Source organism: Phyllostomus discolor, chromosome 4 (genome assembly GCF_004126475.2).
Source record: "Phyllostomus discolor isolate MPI-MPIP mPhyDis1 chromosome 4, mPhyDis1.pri.v3, whole genome shotgun sequence".
Lineage (NCBI taxonomy): Eukaryota > Metazoa > Chordata > Mammalia > Chiroptera > Phyllostomidae > Phyllostomus > Phyllostomus discolor.
The window spans coordinates 134926388-134941750 of record NC_040906.2 but is presented as its reverse complement, the minus strand read 5'-3'; the positions used below and the strand labels follow the sequence as shown (position 1 = coordinate 134941750).

General features: G+C 31.8%; 1 protein-coding gene across 2 annotated transcripts in view; it reads right to left on the bottom strand.

Moving 5' to 3' along the window:
• Nucleotides 1-15363, bottom strand: part of ADGRB3 (adhesion G protein-coupled receptor B3) — a 721652-nt gene that overhangs the window by 444785 nt on the left and 261504 nt on the right. For both annotated transcript variants that reach the window (XM_028509706.2, XM_028509707.2), the window contains exon 3: nucleotides 1986-2096. In XM_028509706.2, coding sequence (XP_028365507.1) covers nucleotides 1986-2096 — 111 coding nt within the window. The remainder of the gene's footprint in view (nucleotides 1-1985; nucleotides 2097-15363) is intronic.

The following is a 15363-nucleotide window of genomic DNA, read 5'->3' as shown; positions in this document are numbered from 1 at the left end:
ATACACATATTTATATTTGCCTAAATTATCTTTGGATTAAAGTGAAATAAAGAATATTTATTATTCATCAATTTGAGCACCCAAAAATATTTTCAAACCATAATTTTGAAGTTTATTGTTTTTTCTGAATTACTGTTAATATTATGGGGATATGGTTTTAAAGCTCCTCACAGATCTATTTAATAAATGTTTCAACTATTTTACCAAATGATGTATTGTTACTTTTTATTAGATACAAAACAATTCCTAGAAATAAATTAGCAGTTTCTCAGTATGGAAACATAATGATCCATGTGATTTGAATTTGCAAATAGAATTTTGGCTGAAAACTGAATTTTCTTAGTATATGTCACAGGCAAATCCCCAAACTGAATTTATGTAAAACTCCTGGTCAAATTACATAGTTAAACATAAACTAATTTTACTTCATTACTAGAAATTTAAAACTACAGTTTACCATTTCACTTCTAAGTGACCTCAGGTTTAAGTCATTTCAGTCAACCAGCGCCTGCCACATCTTTTCCAGAAAGCAAAGACACCCTTGATCTTGTGGAAATGACCTCATGAAATGGCACCTGAGGGAGGCTGAGTAGTCAGCCCCTACCTTAAATGCCTCTATTTAAAGTCAAACATCCCCTAATCTCTCTGTTCAGTGGTTCAGATATTTTGCTCCCTGTGGAGAAAAATACATTTAGAAATTTGAAAATTTGTCTGAACCTGGTAATGTACTTTTGGACTTGTTCAAGCAAATAGTAAAAATATAAATCACCTTTGTTTAAAAATAAGAAGGTGCATCAAAAGCAATTCACACAAGCAAGTTTTCTTCATTTCTGGATATAGCTGCAACATATACACACAAAAGCTAAAAATATGTCCTTATTGTAAAATTTATTGTAAACATCCTTCATGTTCTGAGAAGTCTTTGGCCTAGTTGCAACGAATGCATTAAAATCTACTACTTACCCATTTCCAAAAGCACATTTTAATAAGTTTTAAGCTGTAGATTCAAATCTATTGTTCTGAACAAATGTTACCCTAAGAAAATATGAACTCAATGAAATATACATTTTTTAAGGTAATTTCAACAAAATCATTCTGAATGTCATGTCAAAAGGCTGATCATGTACTAGAAACTTCTATATTAATGGTAAACAGATCATTAGATCAAAATGCCTAAAACTTTGTAAATACATAGATAACACTGTTAGTTTGCAATTTCCCAAAATAAAATGGACAGCCGAGACTGTTCATAACACAATTTAAACATTTTATCCAACAATGTACCACATGCAATGTATCCAGATGAAACTATAGGCCATTTATTATGATGATCCAAAATATGAATGCACTTGTTTTTATATTTAGATGGAAGTATTTACAAGTAATCTAATTAATTTAGGATTAAAAATTTATAAGGTGAAAAATTATTTTTGTTGGTATTTCATTATTTGGAGTATATTACAATTTAAAAATAAAGACTGTAAACTTTTTTTTATTTAGCTTATATAACAAAAACAGTTTTCAAATAAAAAATACTAAATTTTAAAATAATTATCTCTAACATTTCTAAACATTTTAACAATTAATATTTATGTGATTATGATATTTGAAAGAACATTGAACATATTAAATTGAATTTTATCATCTAAAGTCCTATTTAAAATTTTGTTTCTGAAGAGTCCTATAATAATCAAGTATTAATGAAATAACTGTTGAATATATTTAAAGTAGTTAATTAACATAAGTAATAATATGTAAAGCTTAAATGTCCCATGCTGAAAGCAAAATAAATCTTACACATTTTTTTTTTGCATTTTTTAATTCACAGCTACTTCATTTATGGACTTTAACTGGTGACAAAAAAATGGTTCAAAAAAAAAATCAGCTCCAAAAAACTGACAAATGTGCAGCAAAAGATTATGAAAACATGCAGTGGTTTCATTAAATTAACAACAATAAATAGAAAAATGTAACTAACGTATTACCAGTTTGTGCCATAAATTTAGCAGCATCAGCTTGTTCCTGAGGGACCCTTTTTTCATGAACAGATCGAGGTCGCTGACTTTTAATTGTATGATCTCCCATCATTCCAAATTCTAAAGACAGAATAAAGGTTTATGAAAGCTTGTGTGTAGACATTTCTCACAAATTACATTACTGTCTCATGCAATATGTTCCTACACATACCTAGAAGTTACTGATTAAATTCACAATTCTAAATTTTCTAGACTAAACTGCTTGGAATATTTCTAAACTCAAGTTAAAAATTTATAAACAAGAACAAGTTTTCAAGAAACAATAACAGTCAATGAAATGACACATCAGGTTTTAACTCAGCTTAATCAATAGAAAGTGTACTCTTTTCTAATAATGTTTTGAAGCAAATACATCAGAAAAAATACAACCACAGTGTTAACTGTTGTTTTTCAGAGATGCGTAATAGTTGCTGCTTTGCTGAATAGTAATTCCCCCCACACATTTTTAAGCATTTTTTTTGAAGGATAAGTAATCCTGTAACCTAGCCTTCCTGAGATAAGCATTCACTTGATGGATTACTTTTCCAAAGATGAGGTTGCCCTTGGAGTCCTCAAAAGCTCATAGAAAATGGTGGCTAAAGTAATTTTCATCCTCTCCTGCCCTGCCTTCAAATAATTCCTCATCTGTGTTCTAACCACAGGTAAGAGAGTGTGTTCTCATTTAGTACAGATGCTGTGTTGTAGAAGTGGGCACCTGAAACACCTATAATTTTGTTAAACAGTGTCACTGCAATGAATTCAATAAAAAGAAATTTAAAAGCTATGTTTAAAGAAGAGAATGACTCCAGGTTTCTATTATTTAATCTTTTAGTGGTATAACCTCCAAGGAAAGGTGAAAAATCTGGGCCTAACTCAGAGGGAAATGGGGTAGAGAAAAAAATAAGTTGAAAAAAGAGGAATGGATACCACGTAATATTATATATTTAAAATTCATATGCTTACAAATCTGTAAGAATTCCATGCTTATTGCACTGTTACTGTAAAGTAATGTTTATAAAATCAAAGTCTAATGTATGGAAGAGTGGTTGGTACTGGCTCATAGGAGTGTAGGCAGGGGAAGGGAGTTTCTGGGCAGCAGGAAATCATGGTACTTTCAGTTACCTCAAGAAAACCCTTCAGCCCTTAAGAGCAGGTCTCTTATACATGACAGAAATGATTGGGTAAAGGATTAGGTCCTAAGGATAGTGCAGATATATTGCCAGAACTGATAATGTCAAAATTTGGTAATGGATAATTTCACCAGCTCATTATTTTGCCTTTTACCATCAATCTTTAAATATTCTTTGGCTAAATTATTGCACAAAACTTACTTGGTGCAATTAAGCAATGGATTTTGTAAGCACTAATTCTACCAACTCTTGTGTGGTATGTAAGGAAAAGAGATTAGTGCATATTTTGCCCATCCTGGCAAATCCCCACATAAATATTAAAGTATGGCCCCCAGCAGGGTGATTTGTCAGATATTCTTTCCAGATATTCTACCCAAGAGAACATGAGAAATTTGAGAAATCTAAATGTTTGTTTTTGTCAGTTTAGATAAAATCCAAAGCAGAAAATAGAAATTTTCATAAAATGTCAGTTACTTTAATCTTATAATCCATCACTCTTTCCCATTACTGCCAACATTCTTTCATTTCATTCACTGATGTGTACAGCATGTGCTACCTCAACCATGTTTCATTTTGCTAACAAGAAGTATCTGATGACATATCATTAAATGATTTTGAAAATTGACTGCTTAAAATGTTTATATCTAGACTCTTATGCACTATTCAATATACTAAAATGTAGACAATTGAATTTTTAGTATATGTGAAATAGCAAGAAGTTCAGTATTAATCTTTATTAATACTATGCTTTACCCTATGCCCTCTAGAATTTGTCATTTACATGGTGTATGTGTTTGGTGTGTGTGTGTGTCTGTCATGCAGGGCATTTAAGTCGGAGTGCATGTTTACAAAAACGAGTTTGGGTCTCTAATGCTCACAGTAAGGTAGATTTGGCAGTGGGGGCAAGTACCAAAATAAATTATTCCATGCCCCGAACTTAACTACTTAGTAGCTCTATTTACCCATTCTAATAGCAGACAATTCTCCAAACCAGTGGCATGATAACAGCCTGCAATTTGTTTTCTAAGGAAAAAGAAATTATTTGTGCAGGTACTATCATCCTAAAATTTAGTGGACAATGGAAGACAATGTTTAGGTGATTTTAAGAGTGTCTTATTCAATTTTTAGTTATTTCTGAAGTTAAACACAAGTAAAATACTTATTTTTTAAAAAATAGGCATTAGTATTTAAGTGAACTATTTTATGTCATTAGCTGGAATGTGATTTATATCTCTCAAACATCTGTATTAATACAATTTAATTTCAATATTCTTCACTGTAGTAACTTCTGCTTTTAATCAATAATCAGTATTGCATGAGGATGAATGCTGATAGCTTATTACTGGGTCACAGAACTGAAGAAATTCTTTAATTATCTATGGACTTGATTACACATTTTTACACATAAAAAGTTTAAAATAAAATATTTGATTATTGCTGTCAATATAATTTATCTGAAAAGTTACTTTTAAAAAGTGAGAATATGAAACCTTGATATAATTAAACTCTCCATAAGACTAAAAAGATGCTAACAATTTCTTTCTGTTTATCAGATGGAAAAATAACACTATGGTGGTATTTTCTGAATGTTCCAGGCCTATAGTTTCAAACATAAAACAATCTTAAGTTGTAGGTAAAATATGTAAACTATTATCTAATCAAGTCAGTTCCTTTTCCAATGTTTAATTGACAAGTGTTTGGGGAAAAAAAAACACTTTGTTTTAGGGTTGTTTTCAATGATAAGATTTAACAACAAATATTGCATATCTCCTAATGGGATATTTTAAAAATATTTGTATTTTCTTTCAAATGATATTATCTTCTTCACTACTCACAAAAAGGAAGGCTAATTTGATCATCCAAACTTAGAAAAAAACAGGGTATTATTCTTGCTATTATTCTCTCATGTTGTGGATGTGGTTGAGGTAAACCTTTATCATAAGTTCTTCATGGGTTGTTGATTCATAGTCAAATGATTCTGAGTTGGCAAAGATAACAGACTACATTAGTTACACAAGAAAAATAGCATAGCCAAATAAAAAGATGATTTGCTTTGGTGAAAGCAAAGAAAAGCAGGTTATGAAACCAAATGAAGTAATGTATAGCATAATATTGTGTATGTATATATGGTACATGACTTATGAAAGTACAGGGTTATTTCCTATGTCTTGATGTCAATGGTATCGATTACATAGTGGGTACAGAACTGCATTTACTAAAACTCTAATGATTAAAGATCACTGCCACGTTGAGGCACATTTTCTGATACTCATTCTGTTCTTGATAAAAAGCAGTAGTTTCTGGAAGTAGGATACGAATAAAGTTACACGAAAGAAATGTTTTGAAAATCTATTGGTTTGAGTACTTTTATGTCTTTTCTTTGCCCATCCAGGAATATAAAGTAGATCATTAAGGAACAAATAGACCTGAAAACTGACACTTGATCATTAATTGTCAGTTATGAAGTTTTGTCTGGAAATCAAGGGTTATAATAATGTGGAACTGAAGCCATCAAAAAGTTAAAACACATATCTGTTTGTTTTACCATGTATTTATTTTTAATGTACAGACAAGCAGAACATCAGATTAGTTGATGCTGGTTATTACTGAAAAAATGAATAAAAATGCAAAAATGAATAAAACTGCAATCTATCTTGCAATGTAAACATTAATTGCACATTGTTAGCTAACTTTCCTTTGCATTTCCTCAGAAACCATCTTAGGCTAGGCTATTATTATTTTCAACAAACTTTAAAAGTTATGTCCTACTTGCACTCTACAGCCCAACTGCACTACATTAGGTCATGGAATTGGTCAAGCCACTGCACTCTCTCCCTCATTTTTCTTCACTTGAGATACCAGCTCTTCCAACAGGCCTGCAATAAAGCTCCTCTCTAAGTTCAACTTCAACGATAACTCCTCCATGAAGTGTTTCCCAATCAGCCAATCATAATCAACCTCTGTCTTCCTTTATTTATGTTTTGCTTTATATCAATAATGGACTTCCATTTTAACTATTAGATTAATTTTAAAATAGATGTCATTAGTTGAATTTTGAAGTCAACAGTTAAAAATACTTTGTTCTTTTGATTATAAATCAACTAATTTTATTTTCCCAAAGAACCAAAGAGAAGTCGAATAAGCAGATAGAAGACAGCTTCCAAAGAATTCAAGAAATAATTAAAATTAAAAAAGTAAAAGTAATATATTAAGTATTTAAAATAAAATGAAGTCATATTGAGATTTATTAGCAATCTGAGAAACCCATCATTAGAATTTAAGAGGTTAACTGACGTTCTTTTCTTCAAATTACTTTTTGGTTGCTCTGCCATAGTTAGATACCTGGTTATAGGGACAAAGATGCTACTATTTCTTACAATAACAAGACCAAATCTTTCTTTTCAAAATACTCCCACAAAATGGTCTTATTAAATTGTTGCCCATGATTAAGTAGATGGGTAATTTTATGCCATTCTAAAAGTGAATAAAATAGAGAATAGTCAAAGGTCATACTGCTACTATGTTTATAGAAAAATTAAATATGTTCAGGAGTTTTCAATTGTTAAATTTTAAATATAAAATATGTATAGAAATGCTTCTCAAATAATATTTAGTATGTATACTCTTAAACAAAGATGCTATATTTGAATTTGTATTTATTCTGAATAGAAACTTTGAAATAAATACATATACTAGATTTTTTATTATATTCTCACACATGTTCTTGAAAATTATAAAACATCTTATCTAGAATGATTCCAGGAAATCTGGGGTGTTAACCCTTAAATCATCATTGTTATGCTTATATTGTCTTCCTCCTGGGAAATATTAGTAAATTGGATGCACTGCTCTATGTAAAAAATCATCCATGTGTGTGATCATGTAAGAATTATTTGTTAATATTTCTTACACATTATCCATTTTCATTTTATTAACTCATCTCTTTTGAGATAACTATTTAATTATTATAAACTATCAGTAGTGGCTTGTTTGAAAAAATATTTTATTTGTTGGTGATGAAGAAAATAAACATAGAAATACATAAAAGAGAAATTCAATTCTACTTCTAGTAGTAACTAGTAATTGCATGTCTTTTCTAGTTGACCTGTGCCAGATTTTAGCATAATAGCATGTAAGTGGAAAAATAAGATGCTTTACTTGAGCTCTAACAAGTTTTGCAGAAGATGAAAGCTCTTACACTATAAGATTTGAATAAGATTATTGCTAAAATGGCCCCCCAAAAGATCTTGGAGAATCTTAAATATAATCATGTAAGCTGAACTGTCCCTGGATGGAGTATTTCTTATTTTCTTAACAAGAACAGAGCTTGGTTGGTTATAGGTTGAGTATATCTTTAGACCACTGAGTCCAAATGATTGGTGACTAGAATAATAGTGCCCCCCAAATTTATAGGAAAAGGGTTTTATAAGAAAGTCTATGCTTTAAAAAATGTGACACTTTTTAGCTTGATATTTTTGGTAGAGGTTACCTTTGTATATCCATTATATAATGTACATTATATTATATAATATATTTATTCAGATTGTTCAAAAATGATTTCTCTATGGTTTTTAAATTGGGGCTCATATCCATATGGTACTTTTCAACTTGCTAAAGCTCATTTCATTTATTATAACAGTGAAGAATAATTTAACTTAAAGCAATATTACTGTATGCATATTTACTACTACAAGAAATAACTTAGTAAGATATTATATACATAGTACTTTCTACACCCCAAATAAACATTTAAAAATTAGGTAAGTGGTTGCTTAACCAAGTATTTCAATATATAAACAGTGGATAATCCATAAAATGCTTGCTTTTTAAAAATAAGATGCTGATATATGGGTATTTCGGATACATCTTTATTGTACTTAAATTATACTCAATAGAATAGCATGGCCTCAAAGTTATTCTTTGTACCTGGAGGTAATGGAGGATTTAGTCTGTCTTTTATCTGTTGAGTTCATACAGAAAACAATTTTTAGAGATTCTAGAAATATCAAAGTAAATGGTTCTAGTCATGCTTTACCATTTCCTACTGTTATATTTCTATAGTTAATTATAGAATTTTTAGCTCAAAGCAGTATCACTGTACACACACTTACTAAGGGAAATAGCAAAGCTTCCATAATGGAAGTAACTCTACTAAAACATGCATACAGTGTTTATAATAATTTATAAAAATAATAATAATAATACCATCTTAACCACTCCCTTAAAATTTTAGCTTATTTCTCAGAGACAAATGACTATATGGATAACATTTTCATTAATATTCTAAAATATAAATTATCCTAATGATAAAATAACATATATTCAAACTCGTTTCCATCACTTATCATTTACTTTGGTATTTCTACTAGTCTTGAAACCCAAGTGACATTCTATGGAGAAAACTAAAAATGAAAAGCCTTTCAGAGCAGTGCTTCATGTACCAAAAGATATTTAAGACCATTTTAACCATGTGGGCCAAAGCCAAATGTGGAAGGTGGACAAATAAATGAGCAACCACACATGTAATTCATATTTTAGAGCAACATGCCTTAAGATCACTTAACTTGTTTCCTCTGTTTGTAAGGGGGTTCCAGAAATGTGATCTAAGGTTCTTTTTAAGTTCTGAAATTGTTTTCTCATGTCAGAAGTTGGCCTATGGACATATGGGCCACCTCTCAGCAGACCAAGAGACCACAAGGACCTGACCAAGCTTGATCAATGGATCTGTATCCAGACACATGTGCTAGAGGATAAGGCAAAGAGTTGTATCAGTTGCCTCTGAACATTTTCTTAATCAGTTTTGAGCATTATTTTGATTCATATCTAGCACTAAATCATGGTTCACTTTGCTTGTGAGGTCTCAGATTGCCTGATACTTGTTTAAACCTATGCATCTACACTGGAGAGGAATTTTTTAGAAGACTATGTTTTCAAAGGCATCTGGAAATGAATGTTTTATTTATTCAACAAACACTATTAAATAATCCATTTATTACTTCTAGAGGAGATTCTAGGCAATGGGGATAAAGCAGTGAACAAAGCAGACAAAAGATTGTTTTTTTAAGAGAAAATTTTACAATTATTCCGAGTCTGATTTATCAGGTGTTTATAATCTTATAAAATATTAAATTTACTAGGTAGCTCTTTACAGAAGTTAAATATAAGCAGTCATATACATATTAGATCAATAATTTTTAATTTTATTCTTTTATTCATAGACTGGTTCAGACAAAACTGAAGTTCATATTTCATCCATATCATTCTACAGAATTGGTTAAGAGAACCACACAAATTAAAACTGTTGGCATAAAATCTATTATTACCACAGCCCCCAAAATATTGTGGTCTCATTGGTTTCTCTTATATTATCTTCAGAGTTTTCTTTCTTTTAAATTTTAATTGATTTTTTAATACGCTGGTCTATTCCCAATATACCTTAGGAGAGAATATTTATTTCTCATTTCATTCTCTTATATCTTTTAATGTTTTTATTTTTGAAAACTCCTCAAGAAGTTGCTAAATATTTATGTTGCCTTCAAAGGTTTATTACCAAAGAAATGATTCCTAGAAATGGTTTTGCTTTGAGAAAGCACAATTTGAATTTTGATTGATATTATTAATACTGTCTCTGAAATATTTCTTCTAAAATACTTCACAACAGGTAGTAGTGTAAGGAAAGAAAATGTTAGATTTTGTGGTCTATTTGATTTTTATCAACATACAATATCTCTCTTTTTCCTGGTTAGTGCTTTTTCATATTTTAGTATTCAATTATCTCCACATATGATTTTTGTGTGATATTAATACTACTATTCCTGCTTATTATCATATTTGTTGACTATAGCTCTTCTTATATTTTATTTTCAGTCCCTCAGTGTCATTTTATTTTAAGCACTCGTCACATATATAACATATATAGTTGGATTTTAAAAATACCATCTGATCCTTTTTTCTTTCAATAAGAAATTAAGTCCATCAATATTTATTGTACTTATTGAACTCTTAAACTTACTTCTTCCATCTTACATTAGGGTCTCTCTTTTACATGTTTTCCTGTTGTTTCTTCATTTTTCCCCTTTCCTAACTTTTCTTTGGACTGATAGGAATTTTCACTGTTACATTTTTGTTCTCTAGATATCCTACTTCAACTATTCAAGTGTTCTGCACTAATTTCATTGCATTCACTTTAATGAATTTTTTAATCTGCCATTATTTGTTGAGCCAGCATTGTCACTCTCCCAAACCCAGGTAAGGGTTTGGCTGTGCTACCACTTGTCCTCCGCCTGACACCTGTAAGTCAGTTACTCCCCAACTGCATCTCGCTACCTGGCACTCCAATAATTTAGACTTAACTGTTCATTATATTAATTTCTTTTTTGATCTTTTTACTTGGAATTATTTTAATTTGTTCAAGTACATGATTTAACAGGAAAGAAGTCTAAAATTGATTTATCTTGGCCTCCTACTTGAAGGTTAGCTTAGCTAGACCTAGAAATTAAATGTCAAGAATTTTTTTTTCACTGAACTTTGAAGATAACTTTAGTACTGAATTTTGAAATCCAGTGTTTTTTAAAAAGGTGTTTCTTGTAAGAAAATCTACCTTTCTTTCTGGATGGGATTTTAGATGTGTCTAGACATTGGTCTCTTTCATTCCACTTACTTGGTACCCTGTATTCCCTTCCAGTCCAAGAAGCAGCATCTCAGCTGAGCACACTGAATGAGTTTTCCTCTGGGTCAGCTTTCCCTTATCTTGGTAATCTTCCAAGTTTGTTGTGGGGATTCTGAGTTACTACGAGCTGTACTCTGTCTGCTTTAATCTCAGCCTTCTACATATGCACTAAAAACTATCTCTGGGAATACCCAACACCTGATCTCTTATTATTAAAAGGTAAGTGCTAAACCTATTACTTTCCATTTCATTCTCTGAAAAATTCTCTTTCCTACTTACAGAAACCTTTCAAAGAGTATCTGTAAATTCCTCTCTTCCCACTCACCCAACAATGCCAGGCAATCTGACTTCAAGCCTCTTTCCTTGAATGAAACTGCTCTCTTGAAAGTCATTTGCCTCTTAGAAACTGTCACATTTATCTTGAACCTTCAGCAGTTAACAACGCCCTCCCTCCCCCATTCCACAGCTTTTTCTAACATGCTCACCTCCCTTGGCTTCCTAAATTTGCTGATTTGCTTTTCTTCCTCCTCCTGTTTCTCTCTCTCTCACTGCCTTAGTGAATTTTTTTTTAAAAAGCAAAACTTTTACTGTGTTTTTCCCAGTACCATTTAACTTCCTTGTACCCCCTGCCCCCTTGCAATCACCACACTGTTGCCCATGTCCATGAGTCCATTTTCCTTTTGCTAGGCACCTCCACCCTCTAACTTCCCTACCTCCACAACTAGCTGTCAGCCTGCTCTCTTATCTATCTATCAGTCTGTCTCTATTTTGCTTGCGACTTTTTATCCTCTAAATGTGAGTTTTGTCTCAGGGTGTGACTCAACATTTTCTCCCTCAGAAACCTACCCATTTCTATAGACATAGGTGTCACATTTAGGCAAACAGCTATCAGTTTTTCACTCCCCTAGTCTGATGGATGTCTTCCATATGCCTACCCTACATTGCCATGTAGATATTTTGCTGGCAAACTTACCTTTTGTGAAAACAAGTTAATCATTTCCTTTATGAGAGTTGCTCCTAGCTATGCATTTCAATTTATTTTAATAAACATACAGTGCTCAAAATAGATAGTTCAGAAATAAATAAATAGCAAAATAAAAAACAAAAGCTGACCAGAAATAATGTAGAAAACTGTCTTAGATTTACCAAATTATCTGATGGTCTAGTCTGGTTATGTAAAGACAGGCCTTACAGCTTGATCTGGGAAACTGAATAACATGATCACAGGGAGAGAAGGTGAGGCTGACTGGGACAGACAGAGAAAGGAGTGAGTTTGAACGATCTTGGAAGAAGAATAAAGAGAGAAGTGTCCATAAAAATGGTGGGGGGATGAGAGCAGATGAGAAAACTAAGGAAATCCTGTGGAAGGACTATCAGAAACAATTTTAATAACAGTGATATTAAGTATAAATATATATAGTATGCTGAGATGAAATATAGTTTCTCTCCAGGAGAGCCAACTTTCAGTAAAAGCCAACTAACCCTGTATTAGAGGTATTAAAAGGAAGTGATAACACAGAAGGAACATTGATTTCATGTTGAGACTGGCAAGTGACAGAATAAAGAGAATATCACCAGCAGCAAAATACAAATTAATGATTGATTAAATATCTAAAATACATGTAAGAATGGACAGGAATATATAAAAAGAATATACGTAACCCTTCCCTCAAAAAATCCTTAGGAATATCAGGGAGATATTAAATTTCTAGTTTTAATTTACGTGGCAGTTCAAGCCAAATGCTTGTTTAAAAATTATTCTAAAGGAAAGGTAGTCTTCAGAAGTCTGGAGAACTCAGGAGCACAACTCGGGGATTACAAACTGACATTTTTATACCAGTAACTGGGAAGCTCATATTGTTAAGGTCCATTAAATATGGTGTTTTTACCTGATTTTGTACTTGCTTAACCATATTTGAACCCTAATGTTATCTAGCAAGGAGTGCAAGGGAACATCATCACAGGACTGTGCTTCCATGAGGCTGGTGGCCAAGTGGCCAAGAATAGGCAAAGGGGGTTAAGGAGGGCATGGCTTACATTCTAAGTCCTTGCCTATTTCAGTTTAGGATTTTTCTTCCTCATTCACCCTAGCCTTTACAGGGGACACTGGCTCTGATTACAGCAAACTTTCTCGGAACATCTTAAGTAGGAGAGGCAATTAAGATTTTGCTACTTTGAAAAGAGAATGTCTTCTTTTGTGTTGTAGTTTTTATTTCTTTACTGTTTTACCTGGTAGTTTCCAATTAATTATAGTATCGTTCTTTCTTTGCCAGAGGCTTGTCTCAGAGTGTATCCTCCCAGGGGGGGTACACCTGGATTATTTTAATATGGATATACTGTTTGTTTTTTTTTTGATGACTAAAGTTTGATGAGTCAACATTGTACAAGAGCTATGCCGAATCTCATTGTTAACTTTGATTGCATTTTTTTAAGTATAGAATTCAGAACTTTTGGACTACTTGGCATTTAGTTGTGGTCATCATTTTTTAAGAGAAATATTCATAAACTAAAATGTATGGAAAGAAGAGGGCTCAGGATGGTAAAATAACAAGAACTGGAGTCAGAACTGTGCAAAAAATTAGTTTAGTGTCAGGTTTATTTTAGAGATAAATTTTGTGAGTGCTCAATGAATAGGACATTTTATTTTTTATTTTTTTTATTTTTGAATAGGGAACTTTAGAGAATACAGTCTAGTAGAAAAGCTTAGTAAGCAAATTTAAATAATTAAACTTTAATATAAAATTATAAATATTATAAGTGATGTTAATGTTATACAAATAGATTGTTATTAGAGTTTTAAAAATGAGAATATTTAGCTTGGTGGGGGGAACACCAGGAAGAAATGGTAACCATCTTTGACTATCTGAAGACTTGTCATATAGCAGAAGGATTATGGATACATTAACTATATTTTTTATTTAAAATACTTAGGAGAAATGGGGTCAAATCTACAGGAAGAATTTTCTAACAATATGGGGCACATAAAAGGAACAGGTGCCCACAGGAAGCACCAAGCTTTGGATCACTGAAAGTACTATCTATGTGAATAATGAATAGTGTAGAAATAATTCCTGCAGGGATTTATCTCTGATTCCTAGAATATGTCTTTATTTTCTTTTCCTAAATCCCATATTCTATCCATTTCCAACTCTTACAAGATCTTCATCCAAAGCATGTTCCAAATCAGTCAATGTCTCTCACCTTTCCAATTAACCTAGTCTAAACCACATAGCAGACAGCAAAATAATTTAAATGGTAAAACAGGCTATGTAAATAAGTCAATTTATGCGTCCCTAATTCCTAGAGTAAGATCCAAACTGCTTATTCTGGTTCTCATTAAAAGCCCTATATAATCTGCCCCAGCCTGCACATCTAAGATATCTCATACTCTTCTTGCCATTACTCACTAAGTTCCAGCCATACTGGCCTTCTTCAGTTCCTTAAACATACAAAGTTCTTCCCTCCTTTGTATTAAATGATCTCTTTAATCAGGGAGTTCTTCTGATCTTTGCATGGCAGATCATTCTTAATATTTTTATGTAAGCTAAAATTTCACCAACTTTAATAGGTTCTTCCTGACCACCAAATACAAAGTACCTATACAGACATTCTCTAGACCTGATTTTAATTCTCTGTGAAGAACTTATCGATATCTGTTTTATTTACTTGTTTAATAACTATATCTATCAACCTATTAAATTGTGAGCTTCATAAGAATAAGAGTCTTGTCTATCTTGTCCCTCATTGTATCTTGTGCCTTGTAAATGACTGAAAATATTGTGGAACAGAGAGAGAGGAAAAAGAGATAGAGGAAGGGGGAAAAACATTATCATTGGATAATATCATGATCTTAATCTTACTCTCTGTATCATGGTGATTTCCTCAGATCTATCTTTCAATTCATAAAAATATCTATTGGCAGTGTCCAAATTAGTGCTTAACCCATCTACTGAATTTTTTATTTCAGTAACTATATGTTTTATTATTGGTAGTTCTATTTTTTCCAAATGTATTTTTTGTCCATGTTGTTCTATACTTGTTATTATTTCTACTTCTTTTAAAAAATCACTTTAAACATATATCATTTAGGGTTTGCTTAAGGTCTTTTTTCCTAGTTCTTAGTGTGCTCCTGGTGTTCTGTTTGCTGATTCTCCTGTATGGTCTTTGTTTTTCATTTCATTTCATTTCATTTCATTTCATTTCATTTCATTTCATTTCAATTTGTCTTATCTTATTTATATTAAGGGTTGATTTGCATATATTTTCCTCTGTGCAGTTCCTATAATCTTCAGTATGAAAGTGTTCTTCCAAGAAGTAAATTTCTTGGCTTTAAGTTGCTACATCACAAAAGATAAATTGGCACCATGACCCTTCATGGTAAACGACAGTATTAACTTTTTTGTGTGGGGTGGTGCTTTTTTCCCCCAACCAAAGCTGAAAGAAGGCTAGCTTCCTTCTTGCTGTTTCCCAGAGCCACCAGATGAAATGTACCTAGACCTTTTATTACAGAAAGGACAGCTCTTTGATACTCCAGGTTCTATATAGTTGG